This window comes from Rhinoraja longicauda, chromosome 6 (genome assembly GCF_053455715.1).
Source record: "Rhinoraja longicauda isolate Sanriku21f chromosome 6, sRhiLon1.1, whole genome shotgun sequence".
NCBI classification, from domain to species: domain Eukaryota; kingdom Metazoa; phylum Chordata; class Chondrichthyes; order Rajiformes; family Arhynchobatidae; genus Rhinoraja; species Rhinoraja longicauda.
The window spans coordinates 232,366-259,988 of NC_135958.1; the positions used below are offsets into that span (position 1 = coordinate 232,366).

The following is a 27,623-nucleotide window of genomic DNA, read 5'->3' on the forward strand; positions in this document are numbered from 1 at the left end:
CAGTAACTAGTGGGATACCGCAAGGCTCGGTGCTGGGACCGCAGCTATTTACAATATACATTAATAACTTGGATGAAGGGATTAAAAGTACCATTAGCAAATTTGCAGATGATACAAAGCTGGGTGGTAATGTGAACTGTGAGGAAGATGCTATGAGGTTGCAGGGTAACTTGGACAGGTTGTGTGAGTGGGCGGTTGCATGGCAGATGCAGTTTAATGTGGATAAGTGTGAGGTTATCCACTTTGGTGGTAAGAATAGGAAGGCAGAATATTATCTGAATGGTGTCAAGTTAGGAACAGGGGACGTACAACGAGATCTGGGTGTCCTAGTGCATCAGTCACTGAAAGGATGCATGCAGGTACAGCAGGCAGTGAAGAAAGCCAATGGAATGTTGGCCTTCATAACAAGAGGAGTTGAGTATAGGAGCAAAGAGCTCCTTCTGCAGTTGTACAGGGCCCTAGTGAGACCGCATCTGGAGTACTGTGTGCAGTTTTGGTCTCCAAATTTGAGGAAGGATATTCTTGGTATTGAGGGCATGCAGCGTAGGTTTACTAGGTTAATTCCCGGAATGGCGGGACTATCATATGTTGAAAGACTGGAGCGACTAGGCTTGTATACACTGGAATTTAGAAGGATGAGAGGAGATCTTATCGAAACGTATAAGATTATTAAGGGGTTGGACACGTTAGAGGCAGGAAACATGTTCCCAATGTTGGGGGAGTCCAGAACAAGGGGCCACAGTTTAAGAATAAGGGGTAGGCCATTTAGAACGGAGATGAGGAAAAACGTTTTCAGTCAGAGTGTTGTGAATCTGTGGAATTCTCTGCCTCAGAAGGCAGTGGAGGCCAATTGTCTGAATGCATTCAAGAGAGAGCTAGATAGAGCTCTTAAGGATAGCGGAGTCAGGGGGTATGGGGAGAAGGCAGGAACGGGGTACTGATTGAGAATGATCAGCCATGATCATATTGAATGGCGGTGCTGGCTCGAAGGGCCGAATGGCCTCCTCCTGCACCTATTGTCTATTGTCTATAGCACATAAAATGAAACTCCTGAAATGAGCAGCCACTCCAGTCATGCTCTGGGGACTCAGAAGAATTGGTCTAGAGTTGAATGGCACTTTTATTCAAGACAGGGAGCATTAAGATATCACGATTGCTTAGTGTGTCAGTCTTCAGCTGAAATCAGTACAATATTTCAATAGGTAACCACATGACATATTCTGTTAAGGTAGTAACCTCAATAACCTCAAGGTAGCAGTTGCTCCTAATAGTTAACCCTACAATGCTTCCTCTTTAACAGACAAGTACACCATGCTGTGTGAATGCCCTGTATGCCCTCTTGTACCCATTTGCCCTGTATCTCCATGTTACTCCAGATCTACTGTCCCTTTGAACGGTTCCAGGGAGATGTACAAGCTCGCTCCACCTGTCTCACGGACTCTACCTGTGTCTCTATTTCTAATGTTGAAATGGAATCTTCTCAGAAGCTGCTCCTATCCACTGCTCCCCCTTCAACTTGCCCTCGTCATCTTCAGATCTTTGCTCTGGCCTCCGCCTGCGGCCAAACACAACAAATCCATTTGTGCCACAGTGAAGTGATGGCACATTGGGCAGATGATATCCAGTTAAATTAGTCTTTGCCTTATTGAGGAGATTTACTGATCAGTCATAGTTAGTTCCTGTGCATTCTTCTCTCAATTTGTCCAGCTTCATCTGAAACTTTCACTCCTGTCAAAAACACCATAACTGGCGAGTCTAGGTCAGAATAGCCATTAAAAAAAGGATTCTATATGCTTTGGTCTTAATATTGGTTTATTATTAGGTGTACTGCGATACTGAAATATTGTTTTGTGCTATCCAGGCCAATCCTATGTACAGCAGGTAGTGCAAAAGAGAACATGAACAGATTGCACAATAGTGTTACAGGGATACATCTTTGAGATACATAATTGGTGTTTAATGTAGTCTCGCTACAAAGTGTATGTAGAATACCAGTCATGCTTTTCTTTGGATCTTTCCTTCCTCATGACCAACATCCCAGTGTTGCATTTCTTCCAGCTTTGGTGAATCAGCCATACTCAAACTCTACAGATTCCCAGAGAATATTTACCATTCCGATCGCTCAGAGGAAAGCTCCATTTACCCCCATTGTTTCACTGATCTACACCGAGTCACTGTATACAAATTCCTCTCTTGTTTCTGCATCTTTATACTGATTTAAATGCTCCTGTTCTTGGGTCACTTTGTTGCCTTGGTGTAGCTGACCGTATCGCCCGAGTTTTAGTCTCAACAAACTCAAGTGCTCTTCACCTATGACATTCACATAAGCTGACTTTGATCAAACTTAATGTGGGTATCAATATGGGTCTTTATTAAAAAGAAAAGTCTTCACGTTGAGAAGTCTTCACAGCCCCTTTCAGCTTTGTGCGCCGTTTTCCTTGGTGCAGATTTTTCACAAACTTCAACTATCTATTTTCACTATTCCTTCACACCATTTAACTCACATGTCACTTATGGTTCTTCATAGCACATCTTCTACCCTGAATAATTCAGCTGCTTCTCTTGCAATTCTACAATGACTTGCCTTGTTGCTCAGAGCTTCCCATAAGGTCTGTGCTGCTGTGCACCTTTCTGGCGGCCACATGTTGCAGCTGCTGACTTGCAGTATCACTGTGACCTGCCCGGGCGCTTCCTGCCACCATTTGCTTTGTTTGGCTAACTGCCTTCCTCCTTGTCACCAGGCCAAATCACAGCCAATACAAGGGATTCTGAAGGGAAAGACTTGCACACTCAGTCCTTACTTTGAACTGCTCCACCAACTGTGCCAGAGCAGACTGGTTTAGCGAGGCAATGCACCAGTTAGTTTCACATTTTTGACAAAGCCTTGGTTCACTAGTTTCCTCTTCATTGTTTAATCTAAACGTTTACAGTTGAATCCACCTGCAAAAAGCTTAGCTGGGGTGTGCACAGGAATTTAAAATAGCCACCATCTGTTGGAAAGGTTTGCAACTCTTGAATGCATAGACTCATGTCTTTGTAAATGATTACTGGAGAACCGGGGGTGTGGTGGGGGAGAGAAAAAGGAATCATCCCACGAGACCCTAACTTATACACCTCTGAGCGGAGTGCAAAAACTGTCATGCGAAACAGGACAAATATTTAACACTTTTAACATTGTAATCTGATCTCAGCACCCAGCCTCAGAATTCCTAACATTTATGGCCACATTATATCATTCCCAAAAGCTCCAACCTACTGAAACAAAACATCTCAGAATATCCAAAATGTCAGAGACTTTTTTAAAGCTATCTGCAGTTTGATAAAACAAAGTGTTTCAATCACATGGGTACAGGTGTCAAACCTACATCAGGTAAAAAGTTGATTCTTTCTGCTGTGAAGTATTTCTTATTTCAATAAGTCCTTACACCTTGAACCACCAAGCCTGTCACACACCCAACTTCATGGTGGACCACTTGCTGCCTTCTCAAAAGCTTCTCACCCACCCCACATCCACCACCACTTCCCCACCATGGCCTGTTATTTTGCTTCATTGTGGTTCCCAAGTTGTGAATAACGGAGGAACTGCATCACTGGCCCCGGACTGACGAGGGGATTAGCCGTCTGCCTTTATTCAGTTCCCACCATCTGCCTCCATTGCCATCTTTAAAGCAAAACACAAATTGCTGGAGTAACTCAGCAGTTCAGGCAGGATCTGTGGTGGGAATAAACAGGCAATGTTTCAGGATCGGACCCTTCACACTGATTCCCTCCAAAGATGCTGCCTGACCAGCTGAGTTCCTCTCGCACTTTGCGTTTTGCTCAAGATTTCAGATTCAAAGTTCCTTGAGTTGTCAGTTTTACAATGGTTATTTAATTGTTTATCTTTGTTTCTCTTGGGTGGCACAGCGGTAGAGTTGCTGACTCAGCGTAGAGTTGCTGACTCAGCGTAGAGTTGCCACCTCACAGCGTAGAGTTGCCATCTCACAGCGTAGAGTTGCTGACTCAGCGTAGAGTTGCTGACTCAGCGTAGAGTTGCTGACTCAGCGTAGAGTTGCTGACTCAGCGTAGAGTTGCTGACTCAGCGTAGAGTTGCCACCTCACAGCGTAGAGTTGCCATCTCACAGCGCCAGAGCTGCTGACTCAGCGTAGAGTTGCCATCTCACAGCGTAGAGTTGCCACCTCACAGCGTAGAGTTGCCATCTCACAGCGTAGAGTTGCTGACTCAGCGTAGAGTTGCCATCTCACAGCGTAGAGTTGCCACCTCACAGCGTAGAGTTGCCACCTCACAGCGTAGAGCTGCCACCTCACAGCGTAGAGTTGCCACCTCACAGCGTAGAGTTGCCACCTCACAGCGTAGAGCTGCCACCTCACAGCGTAGAGTTGCCATCTCACAGCGTAGAGTTGCCATCTCACAGCGCCAGAGCTGCTGACTCAGCGTAGAGTTGTTGACTCAGCGTAGAGCTGCTGACTCAGCGTAGAGTTGCCATCTCACAGCGCCAGAGCTGCTGACTCAGCGTAGAGTTGCTGACTCAGCGTAGAGCTGCTGACTCAGCGTAGAGTTGCTGCCGCACAGCGCCAGAGACCCAGGTTCCATCCTGCCTATGCATGCCGTCTGTACCGAGTATATACGTTCTCCCCGTGACTGCGTGGGTTTTCCCCGGGGTGATTACTGGTTGGTACGGACTCGGTGGGCCGAAGGGCCTGTTTCCGCATTGTTTCTCTAAACTAAACTTTGTATAATTACATTCACTGCTACAGGATTAAACATTACATATGTACAGAGTTTGTTATCACAGGTTAAACTTGACACTTCATGTAGAAAGCTGCCAAAGCTAGCAGCTCTGACACAGATCGCTATTAAGGAAGGCAGGTGGTTAAAGATCGCAGGTCTTTTCTAACCAATGTGTCTGTTAAAGGTGTACCTAAAAGAAAGGTGTTTGGCAGCTTGGTTTCAGAACTTCAGTAAACTAAAAAGAAGTTAGAGCACAGATGACTAAGTGACAAAGTCAAGAAACAGAAAATACAAAGCAATGGAGAAGCACTCGGAAGAGAGAATTTATTCCTCAAAACTTCAAAGCAAACTGGCTTATCCATGGCTCGACATCAACAGCGAGCTGTTCTACTACCTTAACTTTCAAAGTTTTGTTGTTAAATACATGCAAGTGTAAAACAATTATTCACACTTAAAATCTTGATGGTATTCAACATCGTTTCTAGCCTTTGGACACAAATCCCAAGTCACTTACACTGTGGTGCTCAGTGCAGTCAGTATGTAGTCAAAGTTCAGAACTGGGATGTGCGATTCTGTGCTCAAACACCATCGCCAAAGGTTAAGCAGTCCAAACAAATATTACCATTTCACGCAGGAAACTTTGTATTACAGACATCTCTAAATACAAGTAACACTGCTCCCTCGGTCGAGCCATCCATCTCATGGGCTTTCTGGGAAAGGGTGGGACCGAAAGACTGAAGATATGATCCGTCCCCCTGTGTTAATGATGATATCACTGTCAGAGCTGGATTCTGCATCAGAGTCACTGCTGCCCGAGTATGCCCCAAGACCAGGCAGTATCCCCACACACACAGAAGCTGAAGGATGTTGGATTGCCACACTGCTCGAGTAAAACTGTGTTTGATCACAGGAGACATCATCTGAAGAAAAATTCAAATGAAATGTCAGGAAGCAGCATAGCCTACTTACAGCATAACATTTTCTAGCATCCGCAGAGAATAGGTTATATACGCATTAGTTAACAATGCAGTTAAGATTCAATGCTGCTCGATTGAATATGGCACCAGAAGTCAGAGATAATATTCTCAAATGTTCATCTCCTATGAGCCTTGGGACTTTGAGGCTAGTTAGATTTACAAATGAATTAAAAAAAAATAAAAAAATTTAAAAACCTAAGCAATAAGCACAGATGATGAAACTGTAATTCTAATACATTGTATAATATGTTCTGTGGCATAGCACTTAATAAAAAGCTTAGGCTACCAATACTGGGTTACATGCAGTAATAATGCTTCAAAACAAGGTGAGCACACTTGTTCATAGCATTCTGCACCCAGCCTTCTCCACCTGTACAATAGGTGCAAGGCATTTAATTTAACATTGTGCTAGCTACATTTTGAACTTGTGGCTGCCTCTCCCTTAGCGATGGGCCAGAAAGATGGAATAAAGTGAGGAAGAGACACAATGTCCCTTCTACCAATGACTCCTTCCTTCCACCACACGTCACATCCTCCCCCCCCCCCCACACCCTGCCCTCCCCTGTACCCTGCCCCCCCCACACCTTGCCCTCCCCTGTACCCACCCCCTCCCCTGTACCCTGCCCCCCCCACACCCTGCCCTCCCCTACACCCTGCCCTTCCCTGTACCCCACCCCTCCCCCCTCCCCTGTACCCCACCCCCACACCCTGCCCTCCCCTATACCCTGCCCTCCCGTACCCTGCCCCCCCTGTACCCACCCCCGCCACACCCTGCCCTTCCCTGTACCCCACCCCCTCCCCCTTGTACCCTGCCCATCCCTGTACCCCACCCCCTCCCCTGTACCCCACCCCTCCCCCTTGTACCCTGCCCTTCCCTGTACCCCACCCCCACCCCCCTGCCCTTCCCTGTACCCCACCCCCTCCCCTGTACCCCACCCCTCCCCCTTGTACCCTGCCCTTCCCTGTACCCCACCCCCTCCCCGCTGCCCTCCACTGTACCCACCCCCTCCCCTGTACCCTGCCCCCCCACACCCTGCCCTCCCCTACACCCTGCCCTTCCCTGTACCCCACCCCTCCCCCTCCCCTGTACCCCACCCCCCACACCCTGCCCTCCCCTATACCCTGCCCTCCCGTACCCTGCCCCCCCTGTACCCACCCCCCCCACACCCTGCCCTTCCCTGTACCCCACCCCCTCCCACTTGTACCCTGCCCTTCCCTGTACCCCACCCCCTCCCCTGTACCCCACCCCTCCCCCTTGTACCCTGCCCTTCCCTGTACCCCACCCCCTCCCCTGTACCCCACCCCCCCCCTCCTGCCCTTCCCTGTACCCCACCCCCTCCCCCCTGCCCTTCCTTGTACCCACCCCCTCCCCTGTACCCTGCCCCCCCCCACACCCTGCCCTCCACTATACCCTGCCCTTCCCTGTACCCCACCCCCTCCCCTGTACCCCACCCCCTCCCCCTTGTACCCTGCCCTCCCCTGTACCCCACCCCCTCCCCCCTGCCATTCCCTGTACCCCCCCCCTGCCCTTCCCTGTACCCCACCCCTTCCCCCCTGCCCTCCCCTGTACCCACCCCCCACACCCTGCCCTCCCCTACACCCTGCCCTTCCCTGTACCCCACCCCCTCCCCTGTACCCCACCCCCTTGTACCCTGCCCTTCCCTGTACCCCACCCCCTCCCCCCTGCCCTCCCCTGTACCCCACCCCCTCCCCTATACCCTGCCCTCCCCTGTACCCACCCCCCCACACCCTGCCCTCCCCTATACCCTGCCCTTCCCTGTACCCCACCCCCACACCCTGCCCTCCCCTATACCCTGCCCTCCCCTGTACCCTGCCCCCCCTGTACGCTGCCCCCCCTGTACCCACCCCCCACACCCTTCCCTGTACCCCACCCCCTCCCCCTTGTACCCTGCCCTTCCCTGTACCCCACCCCTCCCCTGTACCCCACCCCCTCCCCCTTGTACCCTGCCCTTCCCTGTACCCCACCCCCTCCCCCTGCCCTTCCCTGTGCCCCACTCCCAAGCCTCAGGCTCCTTCAGTCTCACAGCTATTCCCAGGGCTTTCACTCAGAGGGGGGTGGACACATGGAACGAGCTGCCAGAGCAGGTGGTTGAGGCAGGTAAAGGAACAGCATTTACAAGACACTTGCATAGTACATGGAGAAGAAAGGTTTGGAAGTAGGGATATGGACCAAGCTTAAATCTGTTCTACTGTTGTGTGAGAAAAATCACTGGCCTCCATCCAGAAAACTCAGAGCTTCATGGGGTAAATTTCTTAGAGTCCCCAGATGGTTTATATAATGGAATTGGAAAGGGCCTCCATGTGCAAGTTTGTGGTGAACCTCCACCCATTGATAGCTCACAACCTACAGTGTGACTGGTTTGGTGACATAGCTGATCAATGCAGAGCAGCTCGATCTTCCTGACTGACCATTAATCATGGTTTGCTGACACAATCCTAGCTTGTTAGAATGTAATAAAAAGGAACTGCATATGCTGGTTTGCTGCAAAGATTTACACACAATGATGGAGTAACTTAATGAGTCAGGCAGCATCAAGAGGTTCAACTGCCTCAAAGCATTGTCGATGCCTTCACATTTACTTTTCATTTTCTGCTTTCTATTCTTCCTGGCCTTGCAATAATGATTGGGCTGCATTACAGTTTGCAATAAGTTACCACAAAGTAAAAAGTCTTACAGCGCATTTCCAGAGTAGTTAAGCATTGAAAGCTAGATGTGTAGAAAGGAACTGCAGATGCTGAACATAGACACAAAGTGCTAGAGTAACTCAGCGGGTCAGGCAGCATCTCTGGAGAAAAGGGTTTTTGACATTTCGGGTTGGGACCTTTCTTATATTGCACCATTCTGCAGCAATCTGAAGAAGGGTCCCGACACAAAATGTCACCCATCCTTTTACTCCACAGATGCTGCCTGACCCACTGAGTTACTCCAGCACTTTGCGTCTCTCTATTGAAAGCCAGATGTTCTGGATGACTGCAGGGCACTCTGTTCCTCATGTATGGACCTCTCAGCAGAGAGATAGTCCAGGTAGATCTTGTCCTCAAAAAGCTGCCAGTTCCTTCCCCCCCTGTACCCTGCCCCCCCTGTACCCTGCCCCCCCTGTACCCTGCCCCCCCTGTACCCTGCCCCCCCTGTACCCTGCCCCCCCTGTAACCCCCCCCCCCCCCCCCCCCACAGGAGCCCATAAGCTGCTGCTGGTGCAGTTTACCATCTTTCACAATGTTATGTAGAATGGAACAGTGATGGCTCTGCAATCTCAACCCTGCCTGGGGCTTGGACGACATCTCTGTCCCCACTTGCAGGGGCTTCAGCTTCTCCAGATGAATTGCTCCTCAGAGGTGAATCCTGGACACACTCACAGAGGAGCAAAGGACGAGCCTCGTTACCGCACAAGAGCCACAGCTTATCACAGCTCGTGTGGTAAATGGTGAGGGATTAAGGGAGGGAAGGAAGAACTCAGTCAGGGCTGCTTCCATGACGATGCAGTGATTATTTTACATGTTGATGATGAATACAAACGTTGCATTCAGAACAGGTCAGCGCGATGCAGTGTACAGCTAGTAAGCTGGGTTACCTGCACCACACCATGACGATGCAGTGTACAGCTAGTAAGCTGGGTTACCTGCACCACACCATGACGAGGCAGTGTACAGCTAGTAAGCTGGGTTACCTGCACCACACCATGACGATGCAGTGTACAGCTAGTAAGCTGGGTTACCTGCACCACACTCAGATACATTGCTTCTGCCTGGGTAAATAGTTGAACAACACATCTCAACTGGAGTTAACTCTAAGTTTTGTTCTATGGAAGATTGCCTAGGTTTTTTTTGGTGGAAACAAGTTATAATGACTTGAAGATCATTTGTAATATGAACAATACCACAAACATACATTAAAGGTCTTCAATAAAAATTCTCCTCACAGAGAGAACACTCCACACATAAGACTAACACGACACGCTTATACTGACTGATGTGGAACAGATGGCACACAATATGATTTGGGAATTAGTACTCACCATCTAGCCCACTTCCCTCAACATTATCCACCTTCTGCTTTTTGACCATTTCAGAACTTGTTGAGCTGGAGTGAAGTGACAAGAGTGAAAGTGAAAGTGAAATCAGCATTTTAATATATTTGATCCTTCCTGCTGTGATTGATAATGCATTAAAATTCCCTGTGATTCACTTTGAGATTGGAAGAACAATCACCGTTATCAGGAACAGCTGCTGTGACAGATCAAGTAAAATCACTTAAATAGTTCTTTATGTTTTAAAACAATATTTGTAGAATAATATGGTTAAACTAAAATTGTTTTCCAGACTGTGTGCATAAGGTATGTTTATCCAATACTGCTTGAATCAGATTAGCTTGTTGAAAGATCCACACCAACAGGTACTGAAAATGTCTTTAATGCAGAACCCAGTGGTTCACAGCAGCAGAGACCAGCCCGGGTTACATCCTGACTCGGGTTGCTGTCTATGTGGAGTTTGTACTTTGTCCCAGTGACCACATGGGCTTTCCGCAGTTGCTCCAGTTTCCCCCCAGATTCTAGAGATGTGTAGGGGTTGTAGGTTAATTTTGCTTCTGTAAATTATCCCTAGTGTGTATGATGCAAAATTGGGATAACAGAGAACTAGTGTGCAGCTGGTCGATGCTCAGCATGGACTCGGAAGGCCGAAGGGCCTGTTTCCATGCAGCATCGCTGAACTAAACTCACCGCACCATACAATAGACAATAGGTGCAGGAGGAGGCCATTCGTACTTTCGAGCCTGTACGCACAGCCATTCAATGTGATCATGGCTGATCATTCTCAATCAGTACCCCGTTCCTGCCTTCTCCCCATACCCCCTGACTCCGCTATCCTTAAGAGCTCTATCTAGCTCTCTCTTGAATGCATTCAGAGAATTGGCCTCCACTGCCTTCTGTTTGGAGGGAGGATCAAAGCAAAAGTTACAAAATTAATGAGCAAGGCAAAGAAATCATATTTATATGTGCCTGTCGTAATGTTTCATCAAATGAACTCACATATTATTGTTAAAGAATTTTTGAGACTTATAATTTAATAAAACAAACAACCCCGACAGGATGTCCACGCACACAATAATCCATTAGGGCCTGATACAATAGTAGAAGCTGCACCACAACTGGAAAATACTTTCACAAGTTGAGCAGATTCCACCAGTCAAGATTATTTAAGTCGAAGATAGACACAAAATGCCAGTGTAACTCAGCCGGACAGGCAGCATCTTTGGAGAGAAGGAATGCGTGACGTTTCGGATCGAGACCCTTCTTCTGTACAAGGGTCTCGGCCCAAAACGCCAGTATGAAGAAGGGTCTTGACCCGAAACCTTACCCATTCCTTCGCTCCAGAGATGCTGCCTGTCCCGCTGAGTTACTCCAGCATTTTGTGTCAACCAGCATCTGCAATTCCTTCAAACGCAAGATTATTTAAGCTCTGGATTTGGATTTTCAAAGAGCTTTCAACAAGGACACACATGATGGCTTCCAAATGAAAGTATAACCCATATGAATCCACAGTACACGTGTGACTGAGTTACTTGAATTTATTAAACAATTAACCAATGTAAATGGTATGGTGGCACACTGTGAGAATGGGTGGTAATGTAAGTGTGTTGCTTTGTACTTAAAGGAAGTTGCCTTGAAGCCAATACTGTTATTGTTAAAACAGCAGAACACAATAACTAACTCAGGGTGCAGCTAACTCAGGGTGCAGCTAACTCAGGGTGCAGCTAACTCAGGGTGCAGCTAACTCAGGGTGCAGCTAACTCAGGGTGCAGCTAACTCAGGGTGCAGCTAACTCAGGGTGCAGCTAACTCAGGGTGCAGCTAACTCAGGGTGCAGCTAACTCAGGGTGCAGCTTACTCAGGGTGCAGCTAACTCAGGGTGCAGCTAACTCAGGGTGCAGCTAACTCAGGGTGCAGCTAACTCAGGGTGCAGCTAACTCAGGGTGCAGCTAACTCAGGGTGCAGCTAACTCAGGGTGCAGCTAACTCAGGGTGCAGCTAACTCAGGGTGCAGCTTACTCAGGGTGCAGCTAACTCAGGGTGCAGCTTACATCTTAAGTATCTGGACAAACAAATGAAAACATACATTGAATCCAATACAGACATAAAATAAAGAGATTTAGATTTAGAGATACAGAGCGGAAACAGGCCCTTCGGCCCACCAGGTCCGCGCCACCCAGCGATCCCCGCACATTAACACTATCCTACACACACTAGAGACAATTTTTTTAAAACATTTGCCCAGCCAATTAACCTACATACCTGTACGTCTTTGGAGTGTGGGAGGAAACCGAAGATCTCGGAGAAAACCCACGCAGGTCACGGGGAGAACGTACAAACTCCGTACAGACGGCGCCCGTAGTCAGGATCGAACCTGAGTATGATCAATGTGCCCACGATTAATAGTACTGTGGCGCGCCGAAAAGCCCGAAATAAAGGCGAGGAGCCACGTATTTCGGGAGGGATTTAATCGTGGTGTCTCTAGACCAGTCGAGTCTGCCAGAGAGAGATCGCGCCTAAACTCCGTTCTTTATACCCGTAGCTCAGAGCCACCCCCCTGGACCGGTCCATTCCCGTGCCGAGGGGTCGGTAGTGGTATGGCCCAACCCTTGGGAGCCGCCATAGGACCCCCCACAGAACCGGAGGCACGAAATGCACTGGCGGTCGCACAACCCGACCGGACCACGTACAAAAATCGGCCGACAGAGGGGCCGGCGGAGGCACAGGTGGGGGGACAGGTGGTGGGGACAGGTGGGGGGACAGGTGGAGGGACAGTTGGGGGGACAGGTGGAGGGACAGGTGGAGGGACAAGTGGGTGGACAGGTGGTGGGACAGTTGGGGGGACAGGTGGGGGGACAGGTGGTGGGACAGGTTGAGGGACAGGTGGGGGGACCGGTGGGGGGACAGGTGGGGGGACAGATGGTGGGACAGGTGGTGGGACAGGTGGTGGGACTGGTGGGGGGACTGGTGGGGGGACCCGCAAAGGTGGACGACCTCGCGGCCGAGGCTGGGCAACCAGCACCGGTGGGTCGATGTCCAAGTGCGCCGGCTTTAAGTGGTCAATTGACACGGCCCCCATGTCCAACACAAAGGTTGTCTGTCCGTGCTCCAGCACCCGGTACGGGCCCTCATACGGCCTCTGGAGTGGCGTCCGATGGGCGTCACCGCGCAGGAACACGTAGGCGCAGTCCTGGAGGGCCGATGGCACGTACGGGCGGAATGTCCCATGGCGGGACATTGGCACCAGTGCGAGCTTGCCCACTCGCTCACGAAGGCGCTGTAGGGTGGATGAGGGCGGTTCCTCTCGCCCTGGCAACGAGGGCACGAACTCCCCGGGCACCGTGAGCGGCGACCCGTACACGGGCTCCGCTGAAGATGAGGCCAGGTCCTCCTTAGGCGCAGTCCGGATGCCCAGCAAGACCCACGGTAGTGCGTCCATCCAGTCCGAGCCGGAGAGTCGCGCCTTCAGCGCTGCCTTCAGCTGCCGGTGGAACCTCTCCACTAGGCCGTTTGCCTGCGGGTGATAGGCCGTGGTGTGGTGCAGCCGCACGCCCAACAGGTGAGCCATGGCCGACCACAGCTCAGAGGTGAACTGTGGCCCCCGGTCCCACGAGATGACCACCGGCAGCCCAAAGCGAGCGATCCAGTGCGTGGCCAACGCACGAGCACATGTAGCTGTGGCTGTGTCAGCCAGCGGTATGGCCTCCGGCCACCGCGTGAAGAGGAGGTGGCTGAAGCCTCGGGACGGCGGGAGAGGGCCCACAATGTCCACGTGCAGGTAGACCGATCTCCTGCAGCGGCGCCCGGACTTGTCGTTGGATCTTCGCCGTCTGGCACGGAATGCTGGTGTCTCTCCATTGCTGTCATAATGGAGCCGAAATACAGAACCGACCGTCCGTCCAGATCACCGGCCGACCAGGCCCCGTCTATCGACGTAGTCTCCATCAAACTCCCGACGTTCTGGACCACCCGGCCTGGCGTTCGGTTTCACCAAGCGGAGGCTCAGTTCCAGCTGCGGGGCATCACGATAGACGACACCCACTGTATCCACCTGGTGGGAGCCCTTGACCAGGACACGGCCGAAGACGTCAGAGAGTTCCTCGAGGACCCCCCGGCCCACGATAAGTATAAAGCCCTTCAGGAGCTGCTGCTCCAAACTAATGGGCTGACCAGGATGGAACGGGCTGAAAGGCTCCTCCACATGCAGGGCCTAGGCGACCGGCGCCCATCTAGCCTCCTCAATGAGATGGTCGGCTGCTCGATGGGCACAGGCCGTGCCTGATGTTTGAATACACCTACCTGCACCTGCTGCCGACCGACATCCGCCTGCAGCTCACGGACGCCTCCTTTGATGACACCCGGGCCCTCGGCAGGCGCGCTGTGGATGGAACGACGGGATGACGTCAGCGCGCTGAACAATAGACAATAGGTGCAGGAGGAGGCCATTCGGCCCTTCGAGCCTGTACGCACCGCCATTCAATATGATCATGGCTGATCATTCTCAATCAGTACCCCGTTCTTACCTTCTCCCCATACCCCCTGACTCCGCTATCCTTAAGAGCTCTATCTAGCTCTCTCTTGAATGCATTCAGAGAATTGGCCTCCACTGCCTTCTGATGCAAAGAATTCCACAGATTCACAACTCTCTGCCAGAGAGCGATCGCGCCTAAAATCCCATCCTTTATCCTCATCTCAGTTCTAAATGGCCTACCCCTTATTCTTAAACTGTGGCCCCTTGTTCTGGAACCTCACTCGAACAGCGCCCGATTTTCTCTGGTCGGGCGGGGGAGCTGTGGAAGGAGTGACAGCTGCTCCCCGGAGGCCTGTGAGATCGCCCCCCGTGGCCATTGCGGGTCCTGCACCTGCAGTCCCACACCAGCAGGCTCCAGCCAGCACCAGCAGGAGGCACTGGTGCTATTACCACCAGCGCTGGGGTACTGCAGCCCGACGATGCCGCCAGCTGTGCAAGTTCCCGGGAAACGGCGGCCGGCCAGATTCACCGCCTCTTCGCCTGGGATCGGCGCTCCGGGGGCCGCTTCCTCGTGGATACCGGGGCGGAGCTGAGCGTCCTGCCCCCTTCGCTGCTGGACATTAGTTCCGGGAAGCGGGGGCCCTTCCTCACCGCTGCAAACGGAAGGCACATCCGTACTTATGGGACACGTCGTTTACGGCTCCGGCCATTTCACGTGGCGGTTCACAATCGCGGACGTTTCCCAGCCGTTGCTCGGGGCCGACTTTCTGCGGGCTCATTCTCTCCTGGTGGACGTCAGGCAGCAGCGCTTGGTCCATGCTGCCACGATGGAGCCCATCGCGTCGGGGTCACCAATGTGGCGCGTCGAAAAGCCCGAAATAAAGGTGAGGAGCCAGGTATTTTGGGAGGGATTTAATCGTGATGTTCTCTAGACCAGTCAGGTCTGCCAGAGAGCGATCGCGCCTAAAATCCCATCCTTTATCCCCCTAGCTCAGGGCCGCCCCCTTGCCCGTGCCGAGGGGGTTGGTAGTGGTATGGCCTGACCCTTGGGAGTCGCCACAGGACTTTCAATTTCGACATGATGTAGAGCAGCAATTAAGAAAAAAATTGGACAACACCACAACAGATGGAAACTAACTGGAAAGCATCTAAAATGAATAATCTTTTAATTATACAGCTTAACAAGTGAAGCATAAGTTTTGAAATCTGGCAAGATAATTAAACAAAACCTATGTGTGTATTCTGCACACATACTCAGAATAATGGTTCAAGTAATGTCAGAACTATTCGACATGATGACAAATTTAACTGAATAAAAAGTTTATTTTAAACAGATCAGAAAAGAAATTATTCTCAGTGTACCGAGCATTCAAAATAGACTTCCAGATGAAGTAGAATCATGAATGATATGGACTGTGTTAAACTACCCAATCTAATCCAACAATGCCAATATATGGAAGTCTTTAAGAAAAAATCCTCTCATGGGGAGAACACTACACACTTCAAGAACCAGAGGGCGTAGCGTTAAGGTGAGAAGGGAAAGATTTAAGATGGTGGGTATGTGGAACAGGCTGCCAGAAGAGGTAGTTGTGGCAGATACTGTAACAGCATTTAAAATCCACTGGAACAGGTAGGAACGGTTAAGAGGGATGTGATTCAAATGCAAGCAAACGGGACTAGCTTTCGGGCCTGTCCCAATTAGGCGATTTTTTAGGCAACTGCCGGCAACTGTCATAGTCGTAGCAGGTCGCCCAAAAACCAGCGACTGGACACCCCCTAGGACAATGTCTACAACAAGCTACAACAACCTACCACCTAGTCGATGTCAACCTATGGCAAGCTATTGACAACCGGCGACCAGCGACCCAATCGTCACACGTAGGACGTCCACCTACGACCGCACCTACGACGACATCTACAACAACCTACCACCACAGAGGCGACAACCTACGACAACCGAAGTCAACCTACATCCACCCGCGACAAGCTACGACAAGCTACGACCCTGAAGACCGAAGACAACTGAAGACAACTCACGTTTCACCCAGTTTCCCTATAAAAGGGGGTGTACGGTCGGGTTTCCAATCATTCTGCATCATGACTGTGTGAACGTGATGCCATGAGAAACTACTCTGAAATACAATAACTTCCTACATCAATTTTCCATCAAAATGTCAAGAATTTCCTTTATTGATATTGAAACAAACAATTTTTTTTTTAAGGTTGATAAGAACATACAACAGTGTTTACAAAAATATTGTAATAAACTTCAATAAATTTCAATAAACTTCAAACGTCAAAATTCAAACTTTAAACAGAATACGTGCAAAAACATACAAAATCTAACATCATTTATGGACACATTACACTGATGGGTGATCAGATCAAGTCCACACTTGGAATTCACCGAAGTCAGCACCGGCGACAACCTGCGTCACCTGGCGACAACCTACGTCACCTGGCGACAACCTACGTCACCTGGCGACAACCTGCGTCACCTGGCGACAACCTACGTCACCTGGCGACAACCTACGTCACCTGGCGACAACCTGCGTCACCTGGCGACAACCTACGTCACCTGGCGACAACCTACGTCACCTGGCGACAACCTACGTCACCTGGCGACAACCTGCGTCACCTGGTGACAACCTGGCAACAACCTACGTCACCTGGTGACAACCTGTGTCACCTGGCGACAACCTACGTCACCTGGTGACAACCTGCGTCACCTGGTGACAACCTGGCGACAACCTACGTCACCTGGCGACAACCTACGTCACCTGGCGACAACCTGCGTCACCTGGCGACAACCTACGTCACCTGGCGACAACCTGCGTCACCTGGTGACAACCTGCGTCACCTGGTGACAACCTATGTCACCTGGTGACAACCTGGCGACAACCTACGTCACCTGGCGACAACCTATGTCACCTGGTGACAACCTGCGTCACCTGGTGACAACCTGGCGACAACCTACGTCACCTGGCGACAACCTACGGCAGCGCCTACATCAGGAGACGTCAAGCTACGCTCATTGGCGTCAAACCCACTGTCGCCGAAAAATGTTCACCATTCTGAAAATCCAGCGGCGACCAGAAAGACGCTATGACTCTTTGGAGACGACACACGACGTACAGGCGGCACCCCGGCGACCGTGTGGCGACAGCCTCGTCGCCTGTAGTCGCCTAAAAAATGGCCTAAGTGAGACAGAGGCTTTAGTTTGGGCATGTTGGTCGGCATGCATGAGGTTTCCCTGTCTCCATGCTGTATGACTGTGACTTCCAAGAACTATTTAACATTTCTGCCTCTAACACCAATCCACGACATTGAATTCCAAACCCCTGCAGCACTTTGGGTGAAAACTGTTTCCTCATTTCCCAATTAATCTTTCCATCTACATCTTTGTGCCCCAGTTTTGAGCACTCAACTGTGAGAAAAATCGATTAGGAATTCGAGAAATGGCAGAATGCTATTGAAGAGATCCTAGGGTGACGGAGGAACTGAAGGAAATCCACATTAGGCAGGAAATGGTGTTGGGTAGACTGATGGGACTGAAGGCTGATAAATCCCCAGGGCCTGATGGTCTGCATCCCAGAGTACTTAAGGAGGTGGCGCTAGAAAGTATGGAAGCATTGGTGATCATTTTCCAATGTTCTATAGATTCAGGATCAGTTCCTGTGGATTGGAGGGTAGCTAATGTTGTCTCACTTTTTAAGAAAGGAGGGAGAGAGAAAAATGTAAATTATAGACTAGTTAGTCTGACATCAGTGGTGGGGAAGATGCTGGAGTCAATTATAAAAGACGAAATTGCGGAGCATTTGGATAGTAGTAACAGGATTGTTCCGAGTCAGCATGGATTTACGAAGGGGAAATCGTGCTTGACTAATCTTCTGGAATTCTTTGAGGATGTAACTAGGAAAATTGACAGGGGAGAGCCGGTGGATGTGGTGTAGCTTGACTTTCAGAAAGCCTTTGACAAGGTTCCACATAGGAGATTAGTGGGCAAAATTAGAGCACATGGTATTGGAGGTAGGGTACTGACATGGATAGAAAATTGGTTGACAGACAGAAAGCAAAGAGTGGGGATAAATGAGTCCCTTTCAGAATGGCAGGCAGTAACTAGTGGGGTACCGCAAGGCTCGGTGCTGGGACCGCAGCTATTTACAATATACATTAATGACTTGGATGAAGGGATTAAAAGTACCATTAGCAAATTTGCAGATGATACAAAGCTGGGTGGTAGTGTAAACTGTGAGGAAGATGCTATGAGGTTGCAGGGTGACTTGGACAGGTTGTGTGAGTGGGCGGATGCATGGCAGATGCAGTTTAATGTGGATAAGTGTGGATAAATTTTGGTCTCCAAATTTGAGGAAGGATATTCTTGCTATTGAGGGCGTGCAGCATAGATTTACCAGGTTAATTCCCGGAATGGCGGGAATGTGTCATATGTTGAAAGACTGGAGCGGCTAGGCTTGTATACACTGGAATTTAGAAGGATGAGAGGGGATCTTATCGAAACGTATAAGATTATTAAGGGGTTGGACACGTTAGAGGCAGGAAACATGTTCCCAATGTTGGGGGAGTTCAGAACCAGGGGCCACAGTTTAAGAATAAGGGGTAGGCCATTTAGAACGTAAATAAGGAAAAACTTTTTCAGTCAGAGAGTTGTGAATCTGTGGAATTCTCTGCCTCAGAAGGCAGTGGAGGCCAATTCTCTGAATGCATTCAAGAAGTGAGCTAGATAGAGCTCTTAAGGATAGAGGAGTCAGGGGGTATGGGGAGAAGGCAGGAACGGGGTACTGATTGAGAATGATCAGCCATGATCACGTTGAATGGTGGTGCTGGCTCGAAGGGCCGAATGGCCTACTCCTGCACCTATTGTCTATTGTCTATTGTCTAACATATGTTCACAATGTACAGCTCTCCAGTTTTCACGTTTGATTTGTGTTAATGTTTAAGGATGTCAAAATCATCCTGGAACCGACATTATAACTCAAATAAATTAATATCTTTTATTTACAATATTCTCCTTGACATTGACATTCCGTCATCAGAATCTTATAGACGAGCATGGGAGGACGAATTGAATCAAGTTATAATGCAAGATATATGGGATGAAAGTTTACAACATATACATCAATGTTCATTGAATACTAGACATTCCCTAATACAATTTAAAATAATACATAGATTACATTATTCGAAGACGAAATTAAATAGGATTTTTCCTAGTATCTCTCCTATGTGTGATAAATGTCAATTTCAAGAAGCTAATTTAACTCATATTTTCGTAACTTGTATAAAAATGCAAAACTTCTGGTTGGAGATTTTTTAAATAGTTTCTAAAGTTATTAATAAAAAATTAGATATGGACCCAAAATTAATTATATTAGGATTATCAGAACATACTACAAATTTTACAGTAAGTCAGGTACATTTTCTTGATTACAGTCTAATAACTGCGAAAAAACTAATACTTAAATTTTGGAAAAAACCAATAACCCCCACAATTAAAATGTGGACTATGGAAATGACAGAGACCCTGCATTTGGAAAAAATAAGGTTTGCCTTAATCGACAAACCTGAGTTATTTTTAAAAATATGGTCTCCATTTATTGAATTTTTAGAAAAGTAAATGGGCTTGGCACAGGACTAAAATAAAAAATAAAAAATTTAAATAAAAAGTTGAAACTTGAGTTGGGGGTTGGATGTACAGCTGTGGTTTTTGTCTCCCGGATCTACTCCCGTTAATTTTTATTGTTAGATCCTTTTTTCTTTTTTTTTTTTAACCCTCTTACTCTCTTTCTCCCCAAGTTTATAGTTTTATATTTTTATTTTTACTTTCTCTCTTCAAAAATTTAAAAATTGAAGCTATGTAAGAACTTTGTAACAAATGTGTTTTTTCTTATTTCGATTTGTACATATGCTTTTCAAAAAAAAAAATAAATAAAATAAAAAATCATCCTGGAACCAAAAGTAAAAGTATCTCCTAAATCCACTCTGATAAAGACCAAAGTAATTGCATTCTTGTTACTGTCTCGATATCTGCAAATGGAAAGGTAGTCATTTATAATTATAATTGAACCATTTCTGCACACACAATAGATCACTGAGCATTATCGCTGATTGGTCTAGCATTAAAAAGTAACACATTTTTTACACACTTGATTTGATTTCCCCTTCAGACTACCTTTCACATGGCTTGTGAAAGTAACTGCATTTCTGACTATCGGGAACTGTGCATCCACAGTACTGTGTGGATAATCCGAACAATGACACAACCTTTTCCTTTTATTCGTCATATACAAGTGCCTTTATTGCTTCCCTTAAATTCTCGAAATGGCAACTGTGTGAATTGTTACAAGCTTATTTTCCTTCCCGTTTGAGATAGTTCTGCATCTCACTCTCGAACTGAGGGATAACATCACTCCTAAAGCTGGAAAATACTCATTCTTTAATTTAACAACCAAAACAATAGCAGCAATGGTTTCAAGTCGGATCCATCCCCAAAGCCCTTGCTTTCCACTGGAAATCTGTCTCCTATACTGAAGACTTCTCCAGGAGACAGGCATGCTGGTGACTTTACAACCTTGCATTTGACGCAGAATAATATAGTTCATGATGCAAACAACAGTACAATTAAAGAGTATTATTTTAAATAAATGGTTATTCACAGTCAAATACCACTGCCCTGCATTCCAGATGAAATGGATTTCAATAATTTATATGATAGAAAAGGTCCTTTTGCTCTTTTGCTACGTTGTGATATTAATGGAAATGACATCTGATAGTCCAGGGAATCAGCCAGTCCACCAAAGTCCCAAATGTGCCGAATTATTGACCTGTTACTGAACATGGTGACATCCTATTGATCTCTGATGCTTCTGAATTGTAAAACCTAAACTGGAAATCCCACCACCATCACTTAAAGCAATAAGGGATAGCCAATAAATCGCCCCACAAACTAGGAATAATATCATATATGTAATGGATCTAAAGCAGTTTTGAAACATTTTCTAAATGTCACATACCACTATATATGCATTTTGTGGCTTAATTATATACTATATTCATAATTACATTGTTTTAAAACCAAATAATAAAGATCTAAAGTAATTGAACACTTGGTGGCACAGCGGTAGAACTGCTGCCTCACAGCACCAGAGATCCAGGTTCGATTCTGAATATGGGGGCTATTTGTGTGGAGTTTGCAAGTTCACCCTGTGATTGGGTGCTTTTTCTCTGAATGCTCTGGTTTCCTTCTACTATCCAAAGACAAGCAGGTTTGTAGATTAACTCTCGTCTGTAGGATGCGAATGTGTACTAGTGTACGGGTGATCAATGTTCCATGTGGATCTGGTGGGCCGAAGGGTCTGTTTTTATACTGTATCTCGAAACTAAACATAAAATCTGGCATGATTCTGAAAGGTTTTATATTACACTGACTAGCTGATAATAAAAATGCAATAAGTTGCTCCAGAAGATTCTTCAGACCTTTGATGTATCATCTCAAATTAAATGTAAATACCTTGCAGGCATTAAAACTTCCACAAAATGAATAGCCAACATAATGAAAATACCACATGGTGTGTTAGCAGCATCCAGACCAATGCAAGCTATCTCTAAATTCTCCATAAAGATTTATGGAGCGCATTAACAATAAGTCGGCTTCGCACTTTGCATCATAAATATCCAATAATCACTAAAAATGTTTCTGTGCAGAAACAGGATTAGGCCATATTGTACTGCACTGCATGATGAAGTCAAATCATGGAGTCATACCACCCAACCCGTCCACCCAATGCCCCATTTGCCCACATTTAGCCCATATCCTTCTAAACCTTTCCTATCCATGTTCATGTCCCAATGTCTTTCCAGTGCTGTTTTTACACCTGCCTCAACAACTTCCTCTAGCAGCTCATCCAATATTCCCATCACTCTCTGTGAGGTTATCCACTTTGGTGGTAAGAATAGGAAGGCAGATTCTTATTTGAATGGTGTCAAGTTAGGAAAAGGGGACAAACAATGAGATCTGGGTGTCTTAGTGCATCAGTCACTGAAAATAAGCATGCAGGTACAGCAGGCAGTGAAGAAAGCTAATGGAATGTTGGCCTTCATAACAAGAGGAGTTGAGTATAGGAGCAAAGAGGTCCTTCTGCAGTTGTGCAGGGCCCGAGTGAGACCGCACCTGGAGTACTGTGTGCAGTTTTGGTCTCCAAATTTGAGGAAGGATATTCTTGCTATTGAGGGAGTGCAGCGTAGGTTTACTAGGTTAATTCCCGAAATGGCGGGACTGTCATATGTTGAAAGACTGGAGCGACTAGGCTTGTATACACTGGAATTTAGAAGGATGAGAGGAGATCTTATCGAGACATATAAGATCATTAAGGGGTTGTACATGTTAGAGGCAGGAAACATGTTCCCAATGTTGGGGGAGTCCAGAACCAGGGGCCACAGTTTAAGAATAAGGGGGAGGCCATTTAGAACGGAGATGAGTAAAAACGTTTTCAGTCAGAGAGTTGTAAATCTGTGGAATTCTCTGCCTCAGAAGGCAGTGGAGGCCAATTCTCTGAATGCATTCAAGAGAGAGCTAGATAGAGCTCTTAAGGATAGCGGAGTCAGGGGGTATGGGGAGAAGGCAGAAACGGGGTACTGATTGAGAATGGTCAGCCATGATCACAGTGAATGGCGGTGCTGGCTCGAAGAGCCGAATGGCCTCCTCCTGCACCTATTGTCTATTGTCTTTATCTTCTGAATGAATTTCACAGGTTTATATTCCACATTGCACTGGGGACCAGAGCATCTCAATTATTCGTAACCCTATCAGCAGTGCGCAATGTTCACACAGTGAAGCAGCGTCTACCATACACACCCAGCACCACTGACAGGCAGGAATCTGCCCTTAATCCCAGGGAGAGATTCATTAATTTAATCAGGCACTCAAGTTAGCTTGAGAATATATCTTCAGCTCCAGTAAATGAGTCTTACGGACCAGTTACATCAGTGTTTTGTGAAATCATGGGCAGCATTCTGAAATTCTCTAAAAGCAAGGCCCAGCAAATAATTACATCCAGTAGCCACTCAGTCTACACTTACTCAATGGGGAAACATTTTATACAAAGTCTCCCAAGGAATTGCAAGATGGTAATGACAGAGGGGAGGGGAGGGGAGGGGAGGGACAGGCCGCAGATGCATCTGAGAGTTGCACGTAACCTCGGTTTTAGTTTTTGCATTTGGAGAAACAGCATGAAAACTTGCCCTTCAGCCAACAAGGCCATGCAGACCGTAGGTCAACTGTTCACACTAGTTCTATGTTCTCCCACTTTCGCGTCCACTCCTTACACTCTGGCGAGCAATTAATAAAGGCTAATTAACCTATAGACCTCCCCCCCCCCCCAAGTCTTTGGGATGTGGGAGGAAAACTGAGCACCCAGAGGAAACCCACACGGTCACAGGGAGAATGTCGATATTCCACACAGACAGCACCTGAGGTCAGGATTGAACCTGTATCTCTGGTGCTGGGAGGGACAGCTCTACCAGCTGTGCCACTGTACCATCTATCAGTATATTGCTCTTCAATTACAATGCAGCATGTTTGCACCAATAATTACATTCATTGCTGTAGAGAGTAAACATAAATGCAGAGCCAAATTGATTTGAATCAGCACACTCAAGCAACCATTCAAAATATAATAATCCAGTAGATGAGTAAAATTACATGCTGTATCCAGGACATAGTTTCCTCCAGCAAGTGAAATGTCCTCCCTTACAACTCTCCAGTTGAAAGAAGAACATTGCGGATCCAGATCCAAATATCTGAACAAGAGCCAAAGCATCACTCTCCAAAAGATAATAATCATAATGGACAATTTCAGCAGCTGTGCTCAATCGAGAGCTTCACCACTAAAATGATTTAAGGTTATTCATTTAGTATTTGAAAAAGAGCACTGCTACATTTGAATAGCTAATAAAGAGAATGTCACCTTCAAGAGTTTTTTCCCCTCCTATTGGGAGCCACCCACTAACTGTGCCGAACAGTGAACAGTATCAGCCTTCTGTGCCCAGTAAAGACGAGTGGCACGGTGGCACAGCTGCAGCCTCACAGCGCCAGAGACTTGGGTTCGATCCTTGAGTGCTGTCTGTGTGGAGTTTGCACATTCTCCCGGTGATCGCATGGGTTTGCCCCAGGTACACAGTTTTAGTTCAATTTAGTTTAGTTTCGAAATACAGCGTGACCTTATCAAAGGCTTTCTGAAAGTCTAGATACACTACATCCACTGGCTCCCCTTCATCCATTTTACTTGTCACATCCTCAAGAAATTCCAGATTAGTCAAGCATGATTTCCCTTTCATAAATCCATGCTGTCTTGGACTTATCCTTTTACTGCTATCCAAATGCACCGTTATTACCTCTTTATTAATTGACTCCAGCATCTTCCCCACCACTGATGTCAGGCTAACTGGTCTGTAATTCCCCGTTTTCTCTCTCGCTCCTTTCTTGAAAAGTGTGATAACATTAGCTATCCTCCAATCCACAGGAACTGATCCCGAATCTATTGAACATTGGAAAATTATCACCAATGCGTCCACTATTTCTAGAGCCACCTCCCTGAGGACCCTGGGATGCAGACCATCAGGCCCAAGGGATTTATCATCCTTCAGTCCCATTAGTCTACCCAATACTATTTCTCGCCTAATGAAAATTTATTTCAGTTCCTCTACCCCCCTAGATCCTCTGTCCTCTAGTACATCTGGGAGATTGTTTGTGTCTTCCTTAACGAAGACAGATCTGAAGTACCTGTTCAACTCTTCTGCCATTTCCTTGTTACCCATAATAATTTCACCCGTGTCTGCCTTCAAGGGACCCACATTTGACTTTGCTACTTTTTTTCTCTTAACATATCGAAAGAAGCTATTACTGTCCTTTATATTCTTGGCCAGCTTCCCCTCGTACTTCATCTTTTCAGCCCGTATTGCCCGTTTTGTTACCTTCTGTTGTCCTATGAAAGTTTCCCAAACCTCTGGCTTCCCGCTACTCTTTGCTGTGTTATACATCTGTTCTTTTAGTTTTATTCCATCCCTAACTTCCCTTGTCAGCCACAGTTGCCTCCTACTCCCCTTAGAATCTATCTTCCTTTTTGGAATGAAATGATCCTGCATCTTCTGGATTATGCCCAGAAATGCCTGCCATTGCTGTTCCACCGTCATTCCTGCTAGGATCCCTTTCCAGTCTACCTTAGCCAGCTCCTCTCTCATGCCTTTATAGTCCCCTTTGTTCAACTGCAACACTGACACTTCCGATTTAACCTTCTCCTTCTCAAATTGCAGATTAAAACTAATCATATTATGATCACTACCTCCAAATGGTTCCTTTACCTCGAGTTCTCTTTATCAAATCTGGTTCATTGAACAACACTAAATCCAGAATTGCCTTTTCTCTGGTAGGCTCCATTACAAGCTGCTCTAAGAATCCATCTCGGAGGCACTCTACAAACTCTCCTTCTTGGGGTCCAGAACCAACCTGATTTTCCCAGTCTACCTGCATATTGAAATCCCCCATCACCACAGTGGCAATACCTGTCTTACATGCCAGTTTTAACTCCTGCTGCATCTTACACCCTACATCCCGGCTACTATTTGGGGGTCTGTAGATAGCACCAATTAGTGTCTTCTTGCCTTTACAATTCCTCAACTCAATCCACAGTGACTCTACCTCGTCAGTCCCTATGTCACCCTCACAAGGGACTGAATTTCATCCCTCACCAGCAGAGCTACCCCACAGCCTCTGCCCACCTGCCTGTCCTTTCTATAGGACGTATAACCCTGAATATTAAGTTCCCAGGCCCGATCCTCCTGCAGCCACGTCTCTGTAATCCCCACAATGTCATATCTACCAACCTCTAACTGAGCCTCAAGCTCATCTACTTTACTTCTTATACTTCGCGCATTCATATCCAATACTTTTAATTCCTTACTCATCTCACCCTTCACATCGATCCCTATTACACTTGGCCATACCCTCCTATCCCTTTGTCAGCTTTCTTTCCCGTTAATTCTGGGGTCATTAACTATCCCATTACTCTCTTTCCCTTTAACTCCATCCTTGACTATCCCATTTGACACCCCCCCCTTATTTAGTTTAAAACCACCCGTGTAGTAGTGGCATTTCACATACCTTTGCAAAATTTCAACAGGATTATGATGGTCATAGTGACAACAATAAAACATTATCTGTTCACATTTCAATAAACAATGTATAGAATGAATGAGCAATGCTCAGAAGTTACTAACCGACAATGATGCTTTTGCTCAACAATTCCATCCCTGATCAAACCAATTTAAAATTACTTCTTTTTTAAAAGAAAATTTATTTAAAATAGGCACAAGCCTGAATCTTTGCAGCTAAATATTCAAGATTCAAGTCAATATTCATTTCACCAAATAAAGAAAGGAAAAGAGTAATACTCTGAAGTTTAAGTTCATTACCAACGCAAGAACTAACTTTAGACTTTACTTTAGACTTTAGACTTATAGCGTGTTAAACAGATCCTTCGGCCCACTGAGTCCGTGCCAAGTAGCGATCAAGCTGGGGACAATTTACAATTTACAGAAGCCAATTAACCTACAAACCTATACTTCTTTGGAGTGTGGGGGAAACCAGAGGACCCAGAGTAAACCCACACAGTCGTGGGGAGATCATACGATCTCCATGCAGGCAGCACCCGTAGTCAGGATCAAACCCGGGTCTCTGGTGCTGCAAGGCAGCAACTCTACCACTGGGCCACTATGCCACCCTTGTTCAACTGGACAAATGAAAAATCTTGATCCTGCATTAGAGATTTCGATGAAGGGATTTTCTATACTTGCATATAAACAGAAATTAATTACTAGCAAAAAGAAAATTACACATGCTCAGTTACGATAGATCCACAAGAAGTAAAAACATGGGATTTAAGTTCATATAACTGTTGCATAACCTCGGTTTAAAAAAGACAGAGAATCTAGAAATTCAAGATGGAGAAAAAAAGAGATGCTATAAAGAACTGGATGTGAAGAAAAGATGAGAAGTGGTGATTTTAAAACAGACTAGGTTAGATAAATGCATTCTCCAGAAACAAAATACTGCATAACAATTTACCACAGAGATTTAACTGCTTTTGATTTCCGAACAAGTACTTGTTATCTCCTTTTATACACACTGGTTAACAAGCATGAACACATTTTTTAATGGATGTAAGACCATACAGCAAAATTGATCATGACTCTGGTACTAATTGACAATTTCACAGAACATAGAACGGTACAGCACAGGAACGGCCCCATCAACCCACAATGTCTATGCTGAACATGATGCCACAATGAACAAATCTCATCTGCCTGCACATGATCTATAACC

At 46.9% G+C, this 27,623-nt stretch overlaps 1 protein-coding gene across 2 annotated transcripts in view; it reads right to left on the minus strand.

The window, feature by feature from the left end:
- Window positions 1-1,687: 1,687 nt before the first annotated feature.
- Window positions 1,688-27,623, minus strand: part of psme3ip1 (proteasome activator subunit 3 interacting protein 1) — a 74,608-nt gene continuing 48,672 nt past the window's right edge. Inside the window, exons 6-7 of one of the 2 annotated variants that reach the window (XM_078400295.1) lie at window positions 9,747-9,811; window positions 1,688-5,652 (exon numbers count right to left, since the gene is read on the minus strand). In XM_078400295.1, coding sequence (XP_078256421.1) covers window positions 5,432-5,652; window positions 9,747-9,811 — 286 coding nt within the window. In that variant the 3' untranslated portion in view covers window positions 1,688-5,431. The remainder of the gene's footprint in view (window positions 5,653-9,746; window positions 9,812-27,623) is intronic. The other variant, XM_078400294.1, reaches the window with a different exon arrangement.